The 25,453-nt window shown below is 52.9% G+C and overlaps 2 protein-coding genes and 1 long non-coding RNA gene across 6 annotated transcripts in view; 2 read left to right on the top strand and 1 right to left on the bottom strand.

Annotated features, from left to right (window-relative positions):
- Positions 1-6,095, top strand: part of PTPN23 (protein tyrosine phosphatase non-receptor type 23) — a 113,634-nt gene extending 107,539 nt beyond the window's left edge. For 3 of the 4 annotated variants that reach the window (XM_081344881.1, XM_081344878.1, XM_081344880.1), the window contains 5 exons: positions 525-709; positions 1,958-2,062; positions 3,270-3,408; positions 3,509-3,625; positions 4,307-6,095. In XM_081344881.1, coding sequence (XP_081201007.1) covers positions 525-709; positions 1,958-2,062; positions 3,270-3,408; positions 3,509-3,625; positions 4,307-4,915 — 1,155 coding nt within the window. In that variant the 3' untranslated portion in view covers positions 4,916-6,095. The remainder of the gene's footprint in view (positions 1-524; positions 710-1,957; positions 2,063-3,269; positions 3,409-3,508; positions 3,626-4,306) is intronic. The other variant, XM_081344879.1, reaches the window with a different exon arrangement.
- The window catches only part of LOC308678096, a 112,503-nt gene that overhangs the window by 56,537 nt on the left and 30,513 nt on the right, over positions 1-25,453 (top strand). The gene's annotated exons all lie outside the window — the stretch shown is intronic.
- Positions 8,240-25,453, bottom strand: part of SCAP (SREBF chaperone) — a 54,107-nt gene continuing 36,893 nt past the window's right edge. Inside the window, 12 exon segments of the mRNA XM_081344885.1 lie at positions 8,240-10,767; positions 11,815-12,021; positions 13,190-13,270; positions 13,594-13,760; positions 14,745-14,827; positions 16,550-16,635; positions 17,959-18,045; positions 18,047-18,153; positions 18,156-18,278; positions 18,281-18,501; positions 20,900-21,015; positions 22,301-22,502. Coding sequence (XP_081201011.1) covers positions 10,522-10,767; positions 11,815-12,021; positions 13,190-13,270; positions 13,594-13,760; positions 14,745-14,827; positions 16,550-16,635; positions 17,959-18,045; positions 18,047-18,153; positions 18,156-18,278; positions 18,281-18,501; positions 20,900-21,015; positions 22,301-22,502 — 1,726 coding nt within the window. The 3' untranslated portion in view covers positions 8,240-10,521.

The raw sequence follows: 25,453 nt of genomic DNA, 5'->3' as shown, positions 1-25,453 counted from the left end.
TTACTCCTCCTCTCTGCAATCCCACCTCTCTTCTAGCACTGATAGTGTTGTTTAGACTCCTCCCCTTCTCTTAGTCCTCCTCTCTGCAATCCCACCTCCCTTCTAGCGCTGTTGATGTTTAGACTCCTCCTTCCCTTCTCCTCTTCGTCCTCCTCTCCGCAATCCCACCCCCCCTCCTAGCACCGGTGATGTTATTTAGACTCCTCCAGGTTTAGGTTCAGGACTCCAAGCTCCATCGTCCTCACCCATCGCTCTTCTGCCTGGGCTCGATAGGAGGAGAAGCCACACAAATTCCACCCCTCCGTGGTCTGGTTTTCAAAGCTGGCCTTGGCTCTCTCTCTCTCCGGCTTCTGATCGGGCTCCTCTCCACCCCTACCAGAAGAGCGACGGCTGAGGAGGATGGAGATTGGAGTCCTGATCTGAACGAGCACAAAAGTCTCTCCTGCAGAGAATCAGCCCCAGCTTTTGAGGGCGAGAAGTTTCAGGATGACCCCACCCCTTTCTAACCTTTCCCATCTCGGCAGCAAAAGGTGGTCCGGTACTTCCCCACGGAGCGAGGCCAGCCCATGGTCCACGGCCCCATCACCCTGGCCCTCACCAGCCTGAAGGCGACCCCCACCCACCTGGAGAGGATGGTTACGCTGCAATTCCACAATCAGAGCTTGAAACGGACCGTGATCCACCTGCAGTTCTCCTCCTGGCCAGAGCTGTACGTAACCCCAGATTGGTGGGAAGGGGAGGGGCCAGCCAGAGCCCCATAAGGCACTGCGGGGAAGGTGGGGGGGCAGCCTGGTTTGGGCGCAGCAGATGGGGCTGAGATGGTCTCTATGGGGTTGATCGAGATGGGCAGTATGTGGAAATGAATGAATGAATTGAATGAATGAATGAATGAAGAAAAAAACCACACGAATCAACGAATGAACCCATGAATGACAAAAACCATGAACGAACGATTTTTTTAAAATATCGGTGAAAAAGACCCGCAAATTTAATAAACGAATGAATGGGGGGGAAAAAACCTGCAGATATCCTCCGTAAACGAATGGAGAAAATGAGCGAATGAATTTTTTCCCCCAACGAATCAGTGAAAGAAAAAGAGACACATTCAATAAGTGAGTGAAAGCAAGAAAAAGCGCGAGGTCCATTTCATAAAGGAGTGAACGGAAAAGGGCAACATAAAGGAATGCATGAAAAAAGAACCCACACGAATGAAAGGAATGAATCTTTTAATGCATCGGCGAAAGAAGAAGACGCATTTAACGAGCGAACGAAGGGAAAAGCGCAGGTCAATTTAATAATGGAATGAATGAAACGCCGCTTGCATATTCGATAAATGAAGGCGTGGGGTGGGGAAATCCACACGAACGAAGGAGTGAAAAAGCCAATTTTAATGAATCGGTGAAAGAGAAAGACACGGGTGGAATGAATGAATGAACGAAAGAGAAAGTGTGGATCGATTTAATAAAAGAACGAATGAAAAAGCGCATATGTAATCAATAAAGGAATGCATGGGAAAAAAAACAACCCACACAAATGAACGAACGAATAAAGCATCGGCGAAAGAAAAAGGACCAAATTTCATGAATGAACGAAAGAAAAAAGCGCAGGTCGATTTAACAAAGGAACGAATGAATGAAAAAGCGCGTGTGTATTCAATAAATAGGTGAACGACGACCACCTCGCGAACAGGCGAAAAAATTTTTAAGTTGAATTTAGAAATGAATGAACAAACGAAAGAAGAAAAAAAAAGCTACCTGTACATTGAACAAAACGCAGGAAAAAATGCATCTTAAGTTTCGACGAAGGAACGAAAGAAAAAACGTACAGATGTAATCGGTGAATGAAAAAAAAGCCACACACGAATGAGTGAACGATGTGCAAATGTAAATTTGAATGAATGATGTAACGGAAGGAATGGGGAAAAAAATAATAATAATGAATGAATTTCTTCCCACAGCGGCCTGCCAGACAGCAAAGGGAATCTGCTTCGGTTTATCCAGGACGTGCATAGCCATTACTTGCACCAGCGCCCCCTTCACACCCCTATTGTGGTTCACTGCAGGTAACGCACAACTTTGGGGCATCCAGGGTGGGTCTCGCTGCCAATCTTGCCCATGTCGTCGTGGGTCTTCGGGGAGCGTCTGTGGCAATTCTCCACGGCCAGCTCGTCATGGGCGACTCATCAGGGCCAGCTCGTCGTGGTCAACTTGTCACGGCCAATACGCCACAGCCAGCTCGTCACGGTCGACTCATCACGGCCAGCTCGTCTTGGCCAACTTGTCACGTCCAACTAGTCACGGCCAAGTCATCTTGGCCAGCTCATAATCATAATCATAATAGTAAAGTTGGAAGGGACTTTGGAGATCATCTAGTCCAATCCCCCTGCTCAGGCAGGAAACCCTAGACCATTTCAGACAAATGGTTGGCCGGTCTCTTCTTAAAGCTCGTCATGTCCCAACTAGTCACTTCCAGCTCCCCACGGCCAAGTTGTCAGAGCCAGCTTCTCATGGTCAACTCGTCACGGCCAACAAGCCATGGCCAGCTCGTCACGGCCAACTAGTCATAGCCAGCTCGTCACGGTCAACTCATCATGGCCAACTTGTCTTGGCCATCTTGTCACGGCCAGCTCATCTTGGCCAGCTCATAATAGTAAAGTTGGAAGGGACCTTGGAGGTCATCTAGTCCAACCCCCTGCTCAAGCAGGAAACCCTAGACCATTTCAGACAAATGGCTGGCCAGTCTCTTCTTAAAGCTCGTCACGTCCCACTAGTCACATCCAGCTCCCCACGGGCAACTCATCAGGGCCCGCTCGTCACGGCCAGCTCGTCTTGGCCAACTCGTCCCGTCCAACTCGCCGCGGCCATCTCAGCAGGAGAAGAGTTACCCTGACATCGAAGAAACGGTGAAATAGAATCACCGAAAGAAAGGATGCCAAAAAAAAAGGAGGACAGCGGGAAAGGCGAACGACTAACATTGAAAACAATTACCTCAAATTAAACCGAATGGTTAAAATTGTCCTGCAAGCGAGTCGTCCCGGAGCGAGTTGGGCCGTGGCGGACGGGGCGTGGCGAGTCGTCCCGTTCAGCTTTTTTTTTCCTTTTTTCGGTGTGTGTGTGTGTGTGTGTGTGTGTGTTTCCCCCAGAACACAGCCTTTGCATCAAATCCCCCCTCCCCGTGGGCCTAGCCGATGCGGGTCCTGTGGGAAACGGACCCGCAAGATTTTTGGAGGGGGGCAACGATCCTCTCTCTCTTTCTTTTCTTCCTGGCAGCTCCGGCGTGGGCCGTACGGGTGCCTTCTGCCTCCTCTACGCCGCCATGCAGGAAGTGGAAGCCGGCAACGGCATCCCGGACTTGGTTCAACTGATCAAGCACATCCGTCGGCAGAGGAAACACATGTTGCAGGAGAAGGTGCGGGGTGGGGGGGACAGGTGGGTTCGGCTCCGGGATAGCGGCCGGCTTTGGGAGCGGGGGGGCGCATGGGTCCTGACGGACGTCGCTTCTCTTGCAGGTCCACCTCAAGTTCTGCTACGAGGCCGTCTTGAAGCACGCCACACAGGTGCTGCAACGGCACGGCGTGACGGCCACGGCCTCCACCAGCAAGCCGGCCAGCAGCATTTCCCAGAAGGTGAGGCAGGATTGCCCACTGGTTGGAGAAGGGGGGAAGATTTGAGCGGGGAGGGGGGGAGACAGACCCTTGAACCCGCCACCCACCCACACGGGGACGCTTCGGAAGGCCGAAGGACGCAGGAGAAACGAGCTCTGCTTTAGGCCAAGCACGTCCGCACTGAACTTTTTTAAAAGAAAAACCTGCGGACTTCCAACTCCCAGAATTCCTGGGAGTCGAAGTCCGCAAGTGTTAGGAAGTTGCCAAGATTGGAACACACACACACAAACACACACCGCCGCTTTTTAGACGACGTCCTCGGTGCTCAACGGTTGGAGAAAAAGCCGTAAAAATGGGATGAAACTCTCCCTCGGCACATGGGTTCAAGGGAATGGCGGAAGTTCTTAAATCGGCTGCCTGTTTGTTCAAAGCCAATCTGGCTTGTTCCCCCTCCCCCTTCGACTTTGCCCGTTGGGTGGATCGCAAAGGGGACGGCGTGGCTCCGGGATACTGCGACCGTCCCTAAATGTGAGTCGGTGGTGAAGCAGCCCCCGTGACCGCAGAGATGCCGGAAAGGGTCGTGTGAAAAATGATCATCGGTCATTTTTTTTCAGCGCCGTTGTAACTTGGAACAGTCACTAAATGAATCGTTTTAAGTAGACTACCAGCACGCTCCGCTCAACCCCCCCTCTCTCCTTCCAGGTCTATCTCCAGCAGGACCCCCAGGATCTGGTCTTGGGGGGCGATGTCCCCATCAGCTCCATCCAAGCCACCATCGCCAAACTCAGCATCCGGCCTCCCCCGGGCAGCCCCGAGGCTGCCCCTAACGGTCGAGGATTCGAGCCGGCATCCTCTGTTCCCCCCTTTGACGCCTTGCTCCCGCCGGCATCGTCTTCTGCTGCCCCGCTGATCTTTCCCGAGCTGAGCGGTCCAGAGAGCGCCCCGGCATTTTCTCCGCCCGCCACGCCTGCTGCGGCATCGCTCGAGACAGAGGCCATGCCAACTGTAGAGACGAGCGGCTGGACGGAAGAGGAGACGAGCGAGGATAAGATCCCGGAGGGTTTGCCGAGTCTTCCCAGGATGGAGCCGTTGGCTTCCGCCCCGGTCCCGCCAACCTCCTCTTCCTCCTTGGAGCTCCTGGCTTCGCTCACCCCAGAGGCCTTCACCCTGGACAATTCACTGAAGGGCCGACACAGAATGAGCAAGCAGAGTTTCCTCCAGCCGCAGAACGGGGAGGGTCTGCGAGGAACCCTCCCCAGCGACGACCCTCTCAGTAGGCTGGACCCCCTTTGGACCCTGAACAAGACCTGAGCGGTGGACGGACGCACGGATGGCTGCCACCCACTCCCCCACTCTGTCCGTCCATCCTGGACTTTCCTCGGTACCGGTGGAGTCCTGGGCGACATGGTGGTATTTATCGGTCAGCCGCTGCGGGAACACTGTGCGGTGACGCTGACGCCCGAAGCGGTTACTTTTTCTGGTTGCCTTTTCTTTCTGCCACTTTTCAGTCCCAGGCCGGGCCACTGACCGGAACGATCGGTCTGCTTGTTTCGGTATGCTTCAGTAGCGATAGCTGAGCCGGGGAAGCAAAGCTGCGGTGCCAGCCCTTGCTCAAAGCTTTGGGGGCTGCCCTCCAGTCTGATTGTGGGTGGGCATAGACGGTTCAGCTGTTCAACAAACACACTCTTTCTCACACACACACACACACACAACACACACGCAGCCGTACACACAGCTTAGACCCCTGTTCTGCAGCGAATCGACCTGGGACGAGCCATTAAAAGGCCAGGCTGGGGTCCCTTGCATTGCCTGTTTCCTTCTCCGTTAAACTTGGTATAACTCAAGACGATTCCAAATGGGGGTGGGTTGGTCCCGGGAAAGCTTTGGTTGACCCTTAATGGGATCTGGCTTTTCCTTCCAGCTCGCCCACCACCTTTGCATCCCTAATGGTCCAATTCGGTTTCCCGAAGTTTTCTGTTGTTTTCTCCCCCCCCACCACCAAATGTCTCGGTCCCTGATCCAGGGGTCACGAGGGTCCCCCACTGCGTGGGCTACGGAATCCGTTTTTTTTTAACTCGACAACGGGCACGGAATACCTCAGCGGACGGCGTGCCCACCCCCCCACCCCTAATCACTTATCATCCGACAAGGAATGGGCAGTGGGACGTCTGAAATTAGCCCCCCCCTTTTCTTTCCCGAGAGCAGAAAAAGCAGCGGGAAACTCGTCGACGTTCCCTCAGGAGGACCGCACCGTGCCGTTTGTCGAGTCGCGCCTTCCGGCCGCCGCCATTTTGCATTCAGCAAGCGTTGGGAGAGGTTTTCGGTTTAATTGTTTGGGTTTTGTTTTGTTTTTTTAACTTCTTTCTTCTTCCTTCTGTACAAATGTTAATATCGGCTTCCCGTTTTCCACACACTTCCCCTGTAACTTAGAACCCAAAAGTTTTTCAGTTCTTTGCTACGAAGGCAAATAAACGGGGCGTTGGGAGTTGGCGTCCTCGCTTGTCGGATTGTGTTTTTTTTCCCCCCTTCCTCCTTTAATTCAACCTCATTGATTTTATTGATTAAATGTATTGGCCCCCATCTTACCACAGGGTAAAATCTTTGGGCGGCTTAACATTGTTAAAAAAAAATGCTACAATCTCCCTCCTTTATCTATATCTATGTAATCTAGATCTATCTATATCGACTATGTAATCTCTATATTATCTGTATCCTTACCTATCATCCATCTCTCCGTCCATCCATCCATCCATCTAGCTGTCTATATATCATCTCTATATATTTATCATCTCTACCGTTATCTCTACCTATGATCTATCTCTACCAATCTCTATATATCTATATGTCATCTCTATCAATCATCTATATATATATCATTTATATCTACTGTATATCTACCTATCATTTATCTTGATCTGTATCTTTTGTCATCTATATTTATTTTCTATCTCTTTCATCTATCTGTGTATATATATGTATATGTATCTATGTGTATGTGTGCATGCATGCATGTATATATTATCTATATCTATCTATATCTATATATCTCTATCATCTATCTATCTAGTAATCTATCTATCTATCTATCTATCGATCTATCTATCGATCTATCTATCGATCTATCGATCTATCTATCTCTGTGTGTGTATGTATGTGTAGATGACCTCCAAGCACCCTTCCAACTTTATTATTATAATAGATAAAATAGATGATAGATTTACTGTCTCCCTCTCATATCGATCTATTTGATCTATTAATATCATCTATATTTATAGCAGGGGTGTCAAACTGGATGCATCAAACGCAGGGCCACGCCCATCCCAGCTCTGCAAAGGCAAAAAAGGCACGCTACGTCACGTGACGCAATCGTGTTTGACATCCGTGATCTATAACATCTGTCTCTCTCATCTCTATCATCTATGTATCCATATCTGTCTGTCTGTCTGTCTCTCTATCTCTTATCACCTATCTTATCTCTACTGTATATATCTACCTATCACCTATAACGATCTGTATACGCCTGTATGTCGTATATAGCCGAGTTCTCCAACCTTTCCGGCTTTGCGGACCGGTGTGTGTGTGTGTGGGGAGGGGAGAGGGGGGGTGGCTTGACACGAGTGGCAGACAAGTCCCCGCGTGCGGGGGGGGCAGCTGCGTGCCTGCGGCTTACGCGAACGGAGCGGGCGCGCAGGTGCTCGCCCGCTCCTCGCGCAGACAGGGATTGCGTTTTCCCGCACTCGCCCGTCACTTCCGCGGACCGGTTCTTTAGGATTCACAGCCCGGTAGCGGGACGCAGCCTAGGGGGGTTGGAGACTCCTGCAGAGGCAAACCGGCCAGAAGAAGCTCCCAGAAGGGTAACGCAGGATTGCCCACTGGGTTGAGGAGGAAGGGGTGTGTGTGTGTGTGTTTGTGTGTGTGTGTGTGTGTGTGTAGGACAGGCCCTTGAACGCCCCCCTCCGGGGACAGTTCGGAGAGGGAAGGCCACAGGACCCAACACCTACGGATTTCCAACTCTCAGAATTCCTGGCTGGAGAATTCTGGGAGTCGAAGTCCGCAAGCCTTAGGAAGTTGCCAAGATTGGAACACACGCACACACACACAGCTGCTTTTTAAGCAACGACCTCGGTGCTCAACACGTCGTCCTCCACCTCTTGACGGCGAGCGAGCCCGTCATTTTACGCCGCGAAGTGGGGAAAAAATCCGTTAAAGGGAGTGTCGTCCCGTTTGTTGGCTTTGTCGCGAAGCGGGACAAAAAAAAACGCGCACAAGCGGGCGAAGGGACTCGCGGATGGTCTTAAATCGGTCGCCCGCTTGTTCGAAAGCGAATCTGGTTCCTTCCCCCCCCCCCGTGACTTTGCTCGCCGGAGGATTTGCAAAAGGGGGACGGCCTGACTCCGGGACGCTGCGACCGTCCTAAATGTGTCGGTTGCGAAGCGGTCGGATGTAAAATCACGTGACCACGGAGATGCTGCGAGGGCCGTGTGAAAAATGATAATCACTCCAGTTTCTCAGCTCCCGCACTCGTCCGTCGCTACCGCGGACCGGTTCTTTATGACTCACGGTAGTGGGCCGTAGCCTAAGGGCAGAAAAGCACATTTTCCGGTCTCTTTTCCCCCCAAAAAACCACAGGAGCCATGAAGTTAGTCCTCTTTAATGTGCCTTGTGCCTGTACACATTACAAAACACAATCGGGTATAAAAGCAGCATCTACCGTCCAATCGAAAGGGTACGGCAGAGCTAAGGCCACCGAAGGCATCGTACGGGCACCGGACCCCAATCCGGGGAAGGGGAGGGGGAAGAGGGAGGGCAGGGCAGGGGAAGAGGGGCTGTGTCTGGCCGGCTTTGCACAACCATCGCGCGGAAGTTGCGCGGATTTCAAACTTTCAGAATACAGGCCGTCCTCGGTTTACGACCGGACACTTAGCGCCCGTTCAGAGTTGATGACTTATAACCAAAAAAAAAAAAGGGTCTGAAGGTCACCGCCCACCGCGGTGACGTCACCACGGGCTGATTTGCAGCACCCTGGGGGGGTGGTTCACGCGATCCACACTTTACGACCATTCGTCCCAAAAGCGAGCACGCCCAGTTTTCGGCGTCACTGTGCCGTAGCGAGCAACGGGTTCGCGTGCTGAACAAAAAAATGTCGTGCCTCGGGCCGGTTGCGTGATGGTGGGCTGCTCCAAGCAGTAGTAAATGTGTGATGGACCTGTTTTACGGCTGTCGTGGGCAGGCTCTGTCAACGGTCGTAATTCGAGGACTGCCGTTATCTCCCCCCCCAACTAGCCTTGAGAAAACACACGTCTGGAAATGGCCACGGTTGAGAAACCCTGGAATGGTCCAGCCCTACCGTGCCCCACCCCACCCGGCCTCGGGTGCGAGGCAGCTGACCTCAAGTGTGCGAACCCGTTCTCCTACACTATAAAAAAACTAGTTCCTACTTGAATGGCTTTAAATTAAGAAAAAAAACCCCACATATTCTGAACTGCTCTTCCCAAACATTCCTCGTCTCTTCTCGCCAACCCTGAATCCCTTCTTTTGCCATTCCGGTTGATTCCTCCGGCACGGCGCCCACATTGGCTCAGCAGACAAACTTTTCAGTTTCATAGTACCCTCCACACTGGGTCTTCGGAACAGAAAACTCGACATGATGCTAAGCTGTTTCCGCTCGCCGAGCGGTTGTTTAACCGAAAAAATGTCTGTCTGAAAAAATGTCTGTCCGAGGCAGACTTTGGTTCCCGGAAAAAAAAAAACCATCGTTCAGCCATCGGCTGAACCGTGATCTGGAAAGATCAGGCAGGGCCTCTCTCCATTTTCACTGGGGTGGGAGACAGCAAGGCCCACAGCCTAGAAAGCCCCCTTGAAGTCCACCAGGGGGAAAATCGGTGGAAACCAGGGGGAAATCCCGTCCCTGGTCCTCACGCCTAGGTTTGCAGCAGCCAGCGAGCCAGTTTTGGTGATCTCGGCTTACGACCGCCAGCTATCTCTACCCTGCAAGCTTACGTGCCGGAATAAATAATTATGTACAGCAGAAATAAATACGACAGGGAGTAACTGTGCACTTTTCATGCCGGCCGCAGCTCGCTGGCTCAGGCTTGGGGTGGTTTAATCGGTCCCACTCGTTTCCTAACCTCTTTCCGTAGACTTCCAGGCCCTCGAATTGCACCCTTGTACCTCGGGAGGCAACAGGGGCGGCTAAGACGGCACTAGGGGACCCTCCCATTCCATCCTCAGCAGATCCTTTCAAGGAGTCTCGCATGGCCAGACTCGGAACCTGGCCAAACGGACCAAAAATGAAACGTCGCTGCTGCAAGGTTGCCGCAACTGTCCTACATGGCTCGCCAAGTGTTGTTCCCGCAGTATCCACACACTGCAAAACTCTCCTGCATGGGTCGCCAAATATTGTTCCCCAGTGTCCACCCATTGCGAAACTGTCCTGCATGGGTCGCCAAATATTGTTCTCCAGTGTCCACCCATTGCGAAACTCTCCTGTATGGCTCGCCAAGCTTTGTTCCCCCTGTATCCACCCATTGCAAAACTCTCCTGCATGGCTCGCCAAGCTTTGTTCCCCCTGTATCCACCCATTGCAAAACTCTCCTGCGTGGCTCGCCAAATATTGTTCCCCAGTGTCCACCCATTGCGAAACTCTCCTGCATGGCTCGCCAAGCGTCGTTCCCCAGTGTCCACCCGTTGCAGCCCTTCTAGAATGGTGGACCTGGCCTTACCCCGCCTCGCCCCAAATCCAGAGAAGACCCACGTCTGGAGGATTTGGCAAGGGAACTCCTTCCCATTCTTCCACTGGACACGAAAGTCTACCAACCGTCTTCCCCGTACAGCCGTGTGACCAGAAGGAGCTTGAGGAGGTTGGACGGGTTGGGGGGGGAAGGGGGCTTCCTAGTCCTCTTCATTTGCCCACCCCTTCAGTCTCGCTTCTCAAGCACCGACGGTACATAAACCAGGTTGAGTTCACTGCCGAAGTTGCAAACGATGGCCGCGTTCTCCAGCACCAGGATCTGCCGGGCCGGCTGCGATTCGTTACTCTTGCCCAGGTAGACGGTCTGTAGCAAGTCGCCGTAGCCAATGTCCCAGAAGGAGACGCAGCCCTGACCGCCGGTCACCAGCAGATTGTCTGAGATCACACCTAGGCTGGCCCCACAGCCCATGTCCTGCGCAGAGAGGAAAGCGAGAAGAGGGTCAGAAGCGAGGCTCGGCGGGGAGAACGAGAAGCAGCAGGCCATGTTGAAGCTTCAAACTCTGCACTTGCCACGTTCGGACGATCTGCGTCGCTAGGTGGCGAAGCAACGCCCTCCTCGAATTACGACCGTTGGTTTAGCAAACCCTGGAAGTTACGCCAGCGCTGAAAAATGTGGCTGGCCACCGGTCCTTGCGTATCACGTAGGGCAAGGGTCTTCAACCTCGACAACTTGTGGACTTCCGCTCCCAGAATTCCTCAACCAGCACAGAAGTCCACAAGTCTTAAAAGTTGCCAAGGTTGCAATCCCGCCCTTCCCCCCCCCGGGCCCCCCCTCAACATAAGAGGATTAAAATTCCGGCAATTTCGCAACCGGCATGCATTCAGGTGATCACAAAACCGGCACGTACTCATGACTCAACCCTGTAAATCCCTTGCATCGGGGTGGAATTGGAGCGACTGAACGGAGCTGAGAGTTTGCCAGCCAGATGCCCTTCCCGACACCTATGCAAGGTTCGTAGCAGATATATTTTCTCTTTGGTGCTCGAAAAGAGAAATGTATCTCCCGCTCCCTAAGATCGAACTCACAGCTCCTGATGGCGAGGCGAGAGTTCCCCCTGTAGGCACCCAACCAGCCTGTTCTACTTAACCACGGTCTCACTTAGCGACAGAAATCGTGGGCTCCGTTGTGGCCGTAAGCCGAGGACTACTTGTAACTTCGGCGAGCCTCGTTTTTGTGCTCGGATTCGAATTGCACAGCCCCGGTGCCCATTTTGAGCAACGGTAGAACGTTCCCTAGCGAATCTCGAAGGAACAAGGAGAGGAGTGACCTCAAAACAGAAACAGACTTTTGAATCTGCCCCCTCTCCCCCCCAAAAGAAACAGACGAGCTCGCTCGGGTCTCCTTGTGTGTGGGGGGGCTTCGAAGGGCGGGTAGGCTGTCTGTCTGAGAGGGATTCTGGGAAATTTCGAGCACTTCTCCAGCTGAGACCCAGCAGGAAAAGATGGGACAGGAACCCACCTGCTGAATGGAGTAGTGCTTGATCCCCGAGGTCCGGTCCCAGATGCTAATCACGTCGTCCAAGCCGCTGCTGATGACGCACGAGGTGGTACAGGTGAGGGACGTGACATCGCCCCGGTGCGCGCAGATGTGGCTGACTCGGCTACCCGTCAGCACATCCCAGAGGCAGATGGCGCCGTCCTGGCCCCCGCTCGCCAGCACCATTGTCTGGAGCGGGGAAAAAGAACGGGGGGGGGTGGTGTCAGGTCTTTTTAGGGCCTCTGTCCAGAGAGGGTGAGGATAGAGGGAGGCAGGAATAGATGGAAGAAAGGAAGGAAGGAAGGAAGGGAAGGAAGGAAGGAAGGAAGGAAGGAAGGAAGGAAGGAAGGAAGGAAGGAAGGAAGGAGAGGGAGACAGGAAGGAAAATGGAATGGAGGGAGGGAGGAAAATGGAAGGAAGGAGGGAAGGAGGAAAAAAGGGAGGGAGGGACGGAAGGAAGGAAGGAGAGGGAGAGAGGAAGGAAAAAATAATAGCAACAAAGGAGGGAGAGAGGAAGGAAAATGGAATGGAGGGAGGGAGGAAAATAGAAGGAGGGAAGGAGAGGAAAAGGGAGGGAGGGAAGAAGGAGAGAGAAAGGAAAATGGAATGGAGGGAGGGAGGAAAATAGAAGGAGGGAAGGAGAGGAAAAGGGAGGGAGGGAAGAAGGAGAGAGAAAGGAAAATGGAATGGAGGGAGGGAGGAAAATAGAAGGAAAAAAGGTAAGAAAGGGAAGGGGGAAAAGGAGGAAGGGAAAGAAGGAAGGAGAGGGAGAGAGGAAGAAAAATGGACGGGAGGAAAATAAAAGGAGCAAAGGAGGGAGGAGGGAAGACAAGGAAAAGGAGGAAGAAAGGGAAGGAGGGAAGGAAAGAGGGAGATAGGAAGGAAAAAAATAATAGGAACAAAGGAGGAAGGAAGGAAGCTAAGGAAAAAGGGAAGGAGGAAAAGAGGAAGGAAGGGTTACCGCCAGGGGACACCGGAAATGAGCAGGAGACCCTTTACAAAATCATAGAACGAGACAGAGTTGGAAGGGACCTTGGAGGTCTTCTAGTCCAACCCCTTGTTCAAGCAGGAGACCCTTACCAAATCACGGAATGACTTGGAAGCGATCTTGGAGGTCTTCTAGTCCAACCCCCTGCTCGAGCAGGAGATTCTTACGGGAGGATTGAATCACAGAGCCGGAAGAGACTCCCGGAGGTCATCTAGTCCATCCTCCTGCCCGAGCGGGAGACCCTTACAGAATCACACAGCCGGGGAAGGGACTGAGGAGGTCATCTAGCCCAACCCCCGCTGCTGAACGCCCGTTGCCCTATCAGCAAATCCCTCTTCCCCCACCCGCTATTCCCGCGATGCTCCCCACCTGGTCGATGTAGACGGCCGTGATGGCGCCCGAGTGGCCTTGCAGGGTGAAGAGGCAGCACGAGTCCTCCAGACGATACACCTGGATGGAGACGAACGGAAGTTGGAGCAAAGGGTTAGGGTTAGAGCCCGTCACTCTCTTCCCGATTTGCCCGTCCGATGCGGAGGCACCGCCGAGAGCGAAGAGTGTCCACCCCAACCTGGCGCCCAACGTGGGATCTCCCTTGTCCACCAAGCTTCTGATTGTTCTCGAGATCTGGGGGAGGAATCTCAGTTGCTTCTTCCAGACCTAGCTGAAGAGCCGGAGACTCCTGGGACAAACTGGACACTATGGGTCCCACCCTAGGTGGGCAGGATCCATCATCCCTGGCTGAGCCCCAAGGTCTACCCCGATCCCTTCCTCACTCGGAGTGTGTGGTCCTGGCTGCCGGTTACCAGCCGTCCGGCTGCCGCCTTCAGGGCGGTGATGGGCTTTTGGTGAGCGCAGGTCACTGTGTGAGTCAAGTGGCAGGAGAGGACGTCGCTGGCGCTGTAGACCGGCGGGGATGGGAGGCTGTTCCTACCTAGAGAGGCTGGAAAGAGAGAAAGAGAAAGAGAAAAAAGAGGCCAGACAGAGAATGAAAAAGCAAACAGAGGAAGAGAAAGAGGGAAAACAGAGACGGAGAAAAGGAAAGAGAAAGAGAAAGGAAGAGGCAGAGAAAGAGAAAAAGAGAGAAACAGAGAGAGAAGAAGAGAAGTAGGAGAGAAAAAACAGTAGAAAGGAAAGAGCGAGAGAGGAGGAGGAAAGAGACGAGAGAGAGAAAAAGAGAAGCATAATACAGGGAGAGAAAGAAAAAGGGCGAGAGAAAGGGAAAGAGACAGAAAGCCGGAAGGGAAAGAGAAAAAGAAAACGGCAACGAGAGAAGGATGCAGAGAGAAAAATAGAGAACGAGGAAAAGAAACAGAAGGAGAGAAAGAGGAAAAACAGAGCCGAAGGGAGAGGAAGAGAAGAGAGAAAGAGAGAAAGAAAAGAAAGAAAAAAAAGAAAGAAAAAGAGAGAAAGAAAGAAAGAGTGAACAGTCTGTATCTCATTCAACTCCCAGAATCCCCCAGCTGGCCTGCTTTAAGAGGGAAGGACTAACACCCAGAATCCCCCACCAAGCCATGCTTTAAGAGGAGAGGACTTCAACACCCAGAATCCCCCAGCCAGCATGCTTTAAGAGGGGAACACTTCCACTCCCAGAATCCCCCAGCCGGCACGCTTTAAGAGGGGAGAATTTCCACTCCCAGAATCCCCCAGGTGGCCTGCTTTAAGAGGGGAGGACTTCAACTCCCAGAATCCCCCAGCTGGCCTGCTTTAAGAGGGGTGGACTTCCAGTCCCAGAATCCCCCAGCCGGCGTGCTTTAAGAGGGGAGGACTTCAACTCCCAGAATCCCCCAACCGGCATGCTTTAAGAGGGGAGGACTTCAACTCCCAGAGTCCCCCAGCTGGCACGCTTTAAGAGGGTAGGAATTCCACTCCCAGAATCCCCCAGCCGGCCCGCTTTAAGAGGGGAGGACTCGAACTCACCACTCACCTTGGAAGGGAGAGGGGTGCACGGATGGGGGGGTCCTCAAGGAATAGAAATCGAGGGAGCCGTTCAGCCTGGCGGCTACAATCCTGATCCGGAGGAGACGGAAAGAAGAGACCAAAAAGAAAAAAGAAAAAAAAGAGAGAGACGCCTCTGCTTGAAATAAAACTCAAATTAATATTAGATTTTGATTTCTAAGAAGGAAAATGCGCAGCCAAGAAGGGACCACCGGCCTGTCAGTCATCTACTGGACCCCGCCTCTTCCCTCCCTATTTCGTTTTCCGCGGATTCCGTTTCCGTTCGCGAACGGGCTTGGCGTCGATTTTTTCCCTTTTAAACGGCCTCGGCCTCTTTTCGCGTGTTTGCAGGCCGTGTTTTGGGGGGGGGGGAGAGAGAGATTTTATTGGTGCACGGTCCCGAGTGCGAGAAGGGAGGGGTGGGGTTGCAGAGAGGAGGAGGAGGAGGAAGAAGGGAAAAGGAGGAGGAAGGAAGGAAGGAAGAGGAAAAGGAGGAAGAGAGGAGGAGGGAGAGGAAGAAAGGAGGAGGTGGAACGGAAAAGGAGGAAGAAGAAGGAAGGAGGAGGAGGAAGGAAGGGGGAGAAAGAGGAAAAGGGGAAGGAAGGAGGGAGAGAAAGAAAGGAGATGGAAAGGAAAAGGAGCGAGAGAAAGAAAGAAAGGAGGAAAAGGAAGAGGAAAAGGAGGAAAAGAGGAGGAAGAAAGGAGAAGAGGGAAAGGAGGAAGGAAGAAGGAAGGAGAAGGAAGGAGGAGAAAGGAGGAAGAGGAAGAGGAAAAGAGGAGGAGCAAGAGAAAAAAGGAGGAACAAGAAAAAAGGAGGAAGAAGGAAGAAAGGAGGAAGAGGAAGTGGAAAAGGAGGAAGAGAGGAGGAGCGAGAGAAAAAAAGGAGGAAGAAGAAAGAAGGAAGGAGGAGAAAGGGGAAGAAAGGAGGTGGGAAGGAGAAGGAGAAGGAGGAAGAGGAAGAGGAAGAAAGGAGGAAGAAGAAAGAAGAAAAGGAGGAAGAGGAAGAGGAAGAAAGGAAGGAAAGAGGAGAGACTGGAAAGGAGGAAGAAAGGAGGAGGAGAAAGGAGGAAGAAAGATGGAAGGAAGGAAAGAAGAAGGAGGAAGCGGAGGAGGAAGAGGAGAAGGAGGAAGAAAAAGGAGGAGAAGGAAGAAAGGGGGAAACAGAGGAGAAGGGGAAGGAAGGACGAATGGCAGGAGAGGGAAGAAAGGAGAGGGAAAGGAAAAGGAGGAGCGAGAGAAAGAAAGAAGGAAAGGAAGGAGGAAGAGGAAGAGGAAAAGGAGGAGCGAGAGAAAGAAAGGAGGAAGAGGAAGAAAGGAAGGAAGGAGAGACGGGAAAGATAAAGAAAGAAAGAAAGAAAGAAAGAAAGAAAGAAAGAAAGAGAAAGAAGGAAGGAAGGAAGGAAGGAAGGAAGGAAGGAAAGAAGGAAGGAAGGAAGGAAGGAAAGAGAAAGAAAGAAAGAAAGAAAGAAAGAAAGAAAGAAAGAAAGAAAGAAGAAAGAAAGACGGAAGGAAGGAAGGAAGGAAGGAAGGAAGGAAGGAGGAAGCGGAGGAGGAAGAGGAAGGATCTCCAAACAAAAAAAAAAAAAATAACCCACAGCTCCAGAGACTCCCCCAAGCCCCCTCCCCCACAGTTCACCCCAGACCTACGACGCTTCTTTTCTCGCCGTATCTCCGAAACTGCTCACCCCCCACCCTCCCACCCCGGGACACACAGACACACAGACAACACACACACACACACACACACACACAAACACACACACACAATCCCCCCGCCCCCCGCAAATCCCTTACCTGTCACTCAGGAAGACCAGCGAGGTGATCCCCGACGGGCCGTCTTCGCAGCTGCACTGCAGGGTCCCTTCAATGGCGTCCCAGACCTGGAAGAACGGGGAGAATTCGCACCCGGAACGATTGGGGGGCGGGGGGAGCCACGAGAGCTTCAAACCCTCGCCCAATCGCCCGGTGGGGCTCCGCAAGCGCCGGACGAGACCCACGACGGCGTCGGACCCTCTTTTCCCCCCGCCCGCCCCGCCCCGGCGACTTTCGGATCCCCTTTCTTTACGTCGGTTCTCGTCAAGCGAATCGCCGCTAAGCGAGACGCGCGTGGCTATTCAGCGATTCTCGTTTTCCTGGCCGTCCCAACGGCGCCAAGAAGTCCGCCGGTCGTGAAGTGCAATTACAGCGGCCGCTAAGCGCGACTATTCAGCGACACTCGTTTTCCTGGCCGTCCCAACGGTGCCAAGAAGTCAGCCGGTCGTTAAGCGCAATTACTGCGGACACTAACCGAGACACACGGCTATTCAGCGACTCTTGTTTTCCTGGGCGTCCCAACGGCACAGAGTCAGCCGGTCATTAAGCGAATTACGGCGGCCACTGACGCGCGACTATTCAGCGACTCCGTATTCCGGGCCGTCCCAACGGCGCCAAGAAGTCAGCCGGTCGTTAAGCGCAATTACTGCGGCCGCTAAGCGAGACGCCCAGCTATTCAGCGACTCTTGTTTTCCTGGCCGTCCCAACAGCGCAAATAAGTCAGCCGCTTGTTAAGTGCAATTACTGCGGCCACTAACCGAGACGCACGGCTATTTTCCTGGGCGTCCCAACGGCACAAATAGTCAGCCGGTCGTTAGGCCAGAACTGCGATGGTCGTTAAGTGTGAAAAAGGGTCCTCGCCTTACGACCACAGTTAAGCCCGACGTATCGGTCCCCCAATGAGGCATTTGGGTGAAATTTGCCCCATTGTGTGACCTTCCTTCCTATGTCATTAAGTAAAGCACGGCAGGGGTTACATCATGTAGGTACCAATGAGTCCCCGGCAGTCACGAAATGGACTGTCGTTAAGTCGAGGACTCGTACAGGAAGTCCTCGGCTTACGGCCGCAATTAAGCCCGACATATCGGTCGCCCGACGAGACATTTGGGTGAGATTTGCCCCATTCTGTGACCTTCCTTCCCAGCGACGTTAAGCGAAGGGCAGCAGGGGTTACGTCGGTCTAGGGACCGACAGGTCCCCGGACGGTCACTAAACGGACCGTCGCTAAGTCGAGGACTCGTACAGGAAGTCCCCGGCTCACGGCCCCAACCGAGCCCGACGCGCAGCTCGTCCGAGGAGTCATTTAAGGTGTGTGGGGGAGTGTTCCGCCGGCACGAGGACCCCGCTCCTCGCGAGCCCGACCGCCGTTAACACCGAGGACTCCCCTTTACCTCCAGCCTGCCGTTGCTCCGCCCGGCCGCAATGAGATTCCCCTGCAGCTCCAGGCTCCAGATGGAGCTTTCCGAAGGGGAACCCCAGGGAAACGGGAGGAGGAGGAAGAGGAGGAGGGTTGGTCTTCTCCGGCAACGGGAGGGGCTCGTCCCCCGAGCTGCCCCATCGGGTCTCGCACTCGGCGTCCTCGCCTCTCCGGGACGGCGGGGCGGAGAAGGAGAGGCCGTCGGGAAGGGAAGGCCCGGCGGCTCCTCCTCGCGGACCCTCCCGACCAGGCTGGGGAAATCGTAGCCCTCCGAGCGCAGGCCGATAGTCCGGAACGGGGTCCCGGCAGCCCGCTTTTGGCGCGCTCGGCAAAATTGGTGTCGATGAGGGAGGACAGGTCGGGCTGGTCGCTGAAGAGGAACGAGGGCGGCGGGCTCCGGGTCCGGCGGAAAGGCGGGCTGCCGTCCTGGGAGTCTTCCGGGCCGCTCTGGCTATCCGGACTGGAATCCCAAAAATCCTGGGGGAGATCGAAGAGGCCGCCGTTGTCCCGAAGCAGGCTGGAAAGAGAAAGAAAGAAAGAAAGAAAGAAAGAAAGAAAGAAAGAAAGAAAGAAAGAAAGAAAGAAAGAAAGAAAGAAAGAAAGAAAGAAAGAAAGAAAGAAAGGAAGGAAGGAAGGAAGGAAGGAAGGAAGGAAGGAAGGAAGGAAGGAAGGAAGGAAGGAAGGAAGGAAGGAAGGAAGGAGAGAGGGAGGAAGGAAGGAAGGAAGAAAGAAAGAAAGAAAGAAAGAAAGAAAGAAAGAAAGAAAGAAAGAAAGAAAGAAAGAAAGAAAGAAGGAAGGAGGGAGAGAGGGAGGAAGGAAGGAAGGAAGGAAGGAAGGAAGGAAGGAAGGAAGGAAGAAGGAAGGAGGGAGGGAAGGAGGAAGGAAGGAAGAAAGAAAGAAAGAAAGAAAGAAGGAAGGAAGGAAGAGGAAGGAAGGAAGGAAGGAAGGAAAGGAAGAAGGAAGGGAGGGAGGGAGGGAGGGAGGGGAGGAGGAGGAAGGAAGGAAGAGAAGGAAGGAAGGAAGAAAGAAAGAAAAGAAAGAAAGAAAGAAAGAAAGAAAGAAAGAAAGAAAGAAAAAAGAAAGGAAGAAAAATAACAATAACAATAACAATAACAATAACAATAACAACAACAACAATAATAATAATAATAATAATAAAAGAGAAGCGGGGGTGGAAACAGAGAGGGTTGGAAGGGACCCTGGAGGTCATCTAGTCCAACCCCACCCACCCCCTGCTCGAGCTGGAGACAGAATCCTAATAGAAGAGTTGGGGAAGGGATCCGGGAGGTCATCTAGTCCAGCCCCCAGCTCAAGCAGGACACCCTTACACAAATTGACAGAGTAACAGAGAGGGAAAGGAGCGGGGAGGTCATCTAGCCCAATCCCCTGCTTGAGCTGGAGACAGAATCATCAGACAGTTGGAAGGGACCCTGGAGGTCATCTAGCCCAACCCCCTGCTCGAGCTGGAGACAGAATCCTAGAAGGAGAGTTGGAAGGGTCCTCCGAGGTCATCTAGCCCAACCCCCTGCTCGAGCTGGAGACAGAATCATCGGAGAAGAGTTGTAAGGGGCCTGGAGGTCATCTAGCCCAACCCCCTACTTGAGCTGGAGACAGATTCCTAGAAGAGTTGGAAGGGACCTTGGAGGTCATCTAGCCCAACCCCCTGCTCAAGCTGGAGACAGAATCATCAAAGAGTTGGGAGGGAACCTGGAGGTCATCTAGTCCAACCCCCTGCTCGAGCTGGAGACAGATTCCTAGAAGAGTTGGAAGGGACCTGGGAGGTCATCTAGCCCAACCCCCTGCTCCAGCGGGAGACAGATTCCTAGAAGAAGAGTTGGAAGGGACCTAAGAGGTCATCTAGTCCAACCCCCTGCTCGAGCTGGAGACAGATTCCTAGAAGAAGAGTTGGAAGGGACCTGGGAGGTCATCTAGTCCTGTCCCCAGCTCAAGGAGGAGACCCTTACAAATTGACCGAATAACAAGAGCTGGAAAGGACCTGGGAGGTCATCTAGCCCAACCCCCCCGCTCGAACTGAAGACAGAATCATAGAAGAGTTGGAAGGGGCCTGGGAGGTCATCTAGCCCAGCCTCCTGCTCAGGCAGGAGAGCCTATATACACCATTTCAGAGAAATTGCTGGCCAGCCTCTTCTGAAAGCCCCCACCATTTCTGGTGGCCAGCTGTTCCAGTGGTTAACTGTCCTGCTTATCCGGAGGTTTCTCCTTAATTCCAGGTTGGTTCTCTCTCCTTGATTAGTTTGCATTCGTTGTTTCTTGTCCTGCCTTCTGCAAGCTCTGGACAACAAGTTGTCCCCCCCTCTTTCTTTGGAGCAGCCCCCCCAAATACTGCAATAACGCTATCCTGTGTCCGGCCACACACACACACACACACACAGACACCCCGGTCCTTTTCGCTAGAGTAGCCAAATTCAAATCCTGCAACCGTTCTCCTTCGTGTGTTTTCATCGCCAAGCCTTTTAATCACCTGAGTTGTTCTTCTCTGCCCCTTTTTCCCAAAGTCTCAACATCATTTTTTGTGTGTGTGTAATTTGGGGAGCAAAACCTCTATGCGGGTATTCCAGGGGTGGGCCTCACTAAGGGCTTTACAAAGCGGTAGTAACGCATGACGTGATTTTCGACTCTCTGCCTCGGTTTACACAACCAGGGACCGCATTCGCTTTTTTGGGGGGGTGGGGGCTCCCGCCGTACATGGCCGCTCACGACGAGCTTTCGGATAGGCTGTAGGGTTTCCGTTAACGGAGAGCCACACGGGAAGTTACGGCGGCGGGCGTCAGATCGCAGTGACCGGCGTGACGCCGACGTTTCCGAACCGAAAGGACGTCGGCGGGGCTGAAGTCCAGGGGACAACCCGGATGGGAACCGCCCCCGAGATCAGCGGCCCCCGTAGGGGGACTCACCCTTGCTTAGGAATGACCGTCAGGCAGTCGCCCGTCTGCGCATCCCACACCCGGATCTGGCCCACCAGGCAGCAACTGACTAGTAGCATCCCGTCGCTCGCCAGGCATTCGATGTCCTGCAAAAAGAGGTCAAGAGGTCAGCGAGAGGCTGGACGGGAACTCAACCGTGCCCGGCAGCAGGGTCTCGAACGTAGGCTGCCTTAAGTCAGCAAGATGTTTCGTTGCACTCGGGTCAGACGCACCAATTGAAAGTATTAAATTGGTGACATCGCCGTTTCCTGTGCAATGCAACATCCCCCGGAAACGAATGGAGCGAAGGAAAGGAACTCAACCGCACCCTGCAACAGGGACTCGAAGGCGGGCAAAGTCAACAAGACGTTTCGTTGCACTGCAGTCAGAAGCACCGAGGTGCTTCCGGGTTGAAAGTATTCGTCGGTGGCATCGCCATGGCCTGCGGGATGCCCCATTCCCCGGGAAGGAGCTGGAGCTAAGGACGGGAACTTAACCACGGCCTGAAGCAGGCTCTCGAACGCGGGCTGTCTAAGTCAGCAAGACGTTTCGTTGCACTGCAGTCAGAAGCACTGAGGCGCTGCTGGGTTGAAAGTATTGACCGGTGGCATCGCCGTGGCCTACGTGATGTCCTGTTCCCCAGGAAGGAGCTGGAGCTAAGGACGGGAACTCAACCGTGCCCTGAAGCAGGCTCTCGAACGTGGGCTGTCTAAGTCAGTTCGTTGCACTGCAGTCAGAAGCACCGAGGCGCTGCCGGGTTGAAAGTATTGACCGGTGCCATCGCCGTGGCCTGCGCGATGTCCTGTTCCCCAGGAAGGAGCTGGAGCTAAGGACGGGAACTCAACCGTGCCCTGAAGAAGGCTCTCGAACGCGGGCTGTCTAAGTCAGCAAGACTTTTCGTTGCACTCGGGCGAGAAGCACCAAGGCGCTTCCGGGTTGAAAGTATTCACCGGTGGCATCGCCGTGGCCTGCGCGATGTCCCGTTCCCCGGGAAGGAGCTGGAGCTAAGGACGGCCACGATGGCATTTTTAGCCTCGCTCTCCCGAAGTCGTCTCCCACGGTCCTTTTCGCTCTCCGTCCCTCCGTTCCCCTCCCCAGGCCTGTCTACCAATCTTCAAGCTTGATAAAGACTCGCCGAAGAACCTTCCGGAGACGTCCTGAAGGTGCTTTCTTCAAGAGGCAACTCTTGTTTCCCTTCTCGTCCAAGAAACGTCTCCCGGTTCTGACTGAAGAAACGTAACTGTTAGCCAGAACCAGAAAAAGCTTCTCAAGATGAGGAGCGAAACCTCTTCAAGAAAAAAAAAGTTGATTCTTGAGGAAAAAAAGCAACCGTTGGGACAACCGGGACCTGGATGGCTGAGAAGCTTTGTAGACCTTCAACGCAACCCTTACCATGAGGTGGCCTCGGAGGACCAGGGGAATGATCTCCGTCTCGGGAGGCGAGTATCCGTAGTCGTCGCAGGGGAGGTCTCCTCGCCGACGACGACTGTGGGAGAGTCCGTTCTGGCCGTAATTCTTGGGGCACAAGACTTTGTAGAGACAAAAGAGGAGGAGGACCAAAAGAATGCCGGACGCCAGGCCAAGGGCAGCCACTCTGGAAGAGACAAGGAGAAGACATGTAGAGTAGAATAGAATAGAGTAGAGTAGAGTAGAGTAGAGTAGAGTAGAGTAGAGTAGAGTAGAGTAAAGTAGAATAGAATAGAACAGAACAGAATAGAACAAAATAATGGAATAGAGAATAATAATAAAATAGAATAGAAAAGAATAAGAACAGAACAGAATAGAACAGAACAGAACAGAATAGAATAATAATAATAGAATAGAACAGAATATTAGCGTAGAGTAGATTACAAGGGACGCGGTGGCTCAGTGGGCTAGGACGCTGAGCTTGTCGATCAGAAGGTCGGCAGTTTGGCGGGTCGAATCCCGAGTGCCGCGTAACAGAGTGAGCGCATGTTACTCATCCCAGCTTCTGCCAACCTAGCAGTTCGAAAGCACGTCAAAATGCAAGTAGAAAAATAGGGACCACTCCGGTGGGAAGGTAACAAACTTCCGTGCACCTTTGGCGTCTAGTCATGCCGGCCACATGACCACGGAGACGTCCTCAGACATCGGACAAGCGCTGGCTCTTCAGCTTTGAAATGGAGATGAGCACCAGCTCCTAGAGTCCGAAACGATTAGCATGCATGCGCGGGGGAACCTTTACCTTTTACCTTTAGAGTAGTTTAGAGTATATTAGAGTAGAACAGAATAGAATAGAATAACAATAGAACAGAGTAATAGAGTATACAGTAGAATAGAACAGAATAGAATAATAGAATAGAGTAGAATAATAATAATAATGGAATAGAATAGACCACGAAATGGAATGGAATGGAATGGAATGGAATGGAATGGAATGGAATGGAATAGAATAGAATAGAATAGAATAGAATAGAATAGAATAGAATAGAATAGAATAGAATAGAATAGAATAGAATAGAATAATAGAGAGTAGAGTAGAGTAGAATAGACCAGAATAGAATAATAGAATAGAGTAGAATAATAATAATAATAGAATAGACCACAGAACGGAATGGAATGGAATGGAATGGAATGGAATGGAACGGAATAGAACAGAACAGAACAGAACAGAACAGAACAGAACAGAATAGAACAGAATAATAGAGTATAGCGGGCCAGATGCGTCATCGGGAAGCCACACCCACCCCATTGCCGGCACTGGCGAAAAATCTCCGATACGTTGCATGACGTCATGTGACGTTGCGAGTTTGACACGTCTGGAGCATAGAGTAGAGTAGAATAGAACAGAATAGAATAATAGAATAGAGTAGAATAATAATAATAATAGAATAGACCACAGAACAGAATAGAGTAGAGTAGAGTAGAGTAGAGTAGAGTAGAGTAGAGTAGAATAGAATAGAATAGAATAATGGAATAGAGTAGAATAACAAGAATTAGAATAGAACAGAATAGAATAGAATAGAACAGAGTAGAATAGGAGTTAGAAGGGTCCCTAGAGGTCTTCTAGTCTAACCCCCTGCTTAGGCAGGAAACAGACCTGAAGCCTACTCGTCCACTTCAGGTTAGGAGAAGGTGGCCCAGCGAGAGGTCACCCTCGACTTAGAACATTCGTTTACTGACCGAAGTAGTAATGGCACTGAAAAATGCAACTTACGACCGTTTTTCCACACTTAAGACGGCTGTTGCGACATCCCTTACGGTCAGGGGATCAAACTTCGGATCCTCGGCAACCGGCTCGTACTTACGACAGCTGCGGTGTCTTCGGGGGTGGTAGGGATGGGGGTGTCTGTGTCACCCAATCCCCTTTTGCGACCCTTCTGACCAGCGGGGAGCCGGATTCGCTTAACGACCAGGCGACTCAGTTGAACCACGGCAGGGATTCGCTTAGCAGGGGTGGCCAGGAGGTCCGCCCAATGGGGCACAACCAATGGTGGGATTGCACCAGTTCAGTAGAACCGGTACCTAATTTTGCCGAGTTCAGAGAACCGGCTGAATGGACACTGCTTCCGGAAGTCCAGTCTAGGCCTTGGAGGACTGGAGGAGGCCTCCCAGGCCTAGAACGGCCCGCCGGAGGTGCGTGGATGCCACTTCCGGAGCTCCGTTCTAGCCTCAGAGGCCTGGAGCAGACTCCCAGGCCTAGAAAACGGCATGCCGGAAGTGCATGAATGCCACTTCCCGAACTCCGTTCTAGGCCTTGGAAGCGTGAAGGAGGCTCCCAGGCCTATAACGGCCCGACGAAAGTGGATGGATGCCACTTCCGGAACTCTGTTCTAGGCCTCAGAGGCCTGGAGGAGGCTCCCAGGCCTAGAGCAGCCCGCTGGAAGTGTGTGGGTGCCCCTTCCGGAGGCGGCCTCCAAGGCCTAGAACGGCCCGCCGGAAGTGCATGGATGCCACTTCCAGAACTCTGTTCTAGGCCTTGGAGGCGTGAAGGAGTCTCCCAGGCCTAGAGCAGCCCGCTGGAAGTGTGTGGGTGCCACTTCCAGAACTCTGTTCTAGGCCTCAGAGGCCTGGAGGAGGCTCCCAGGCCTAGAACGGCCCACCGGAAGTGCGTGGATGCCACTTCCGGAGCTCCGTTCTAGCCTCAGAGGCCTGGAGCAGACTCCCAGGCCTAGAAAACGGCCTGCCGGAAGTGCATGAATGCCACTTCCGGAACTCCGTTCTAGGCCTTGGAAGCGTGAAGGAGGCTCCCAGGCCTATAACAGCCCGACGAAAGTGGATGGATGCCACTTCCGGAACTCTGTTCTAGGCCTCAGAGGCCTGGAGGAGGCTCCCAGGCCTAGAGCAGCCCGCTGGAAGTGTGTGGGTGCCCCTTCAGGAGGCGGCCTCCAAGGCCTAGAACGGCCCGCCGGAAGTGCATGGATGCCACTTCCAGAACTCTGTTCTAGGCCTTGGAGGCGTGAAGGAGTCTCCCAGGCCTAGAGCAGCCCGCTGGAAGTGTGTGGGTGCCACTTCCAGAACTCTGTTCTAGGCCTCAGAGGCCTGGAGGAGGCTCCCAGGCCTAGAACGGCCCGCCGGAGGTGC

This window comes from Vipera berus (genome assembly GCF_964194415.1).
Source record: "Vipera berus genome assembly, chromosome: Z".
Taxonomy (NCBI): domain Eukaryota; kingdom Metazoa; phylum Chordata; class Lepidosauria; order Squamata; family Viperidae; genus Vipera; species Vipera berus.
Note: the sequence above shows the minus strand (reverse complement) of the source record. Positions and strands in the feature narration are given on the sequence as shown.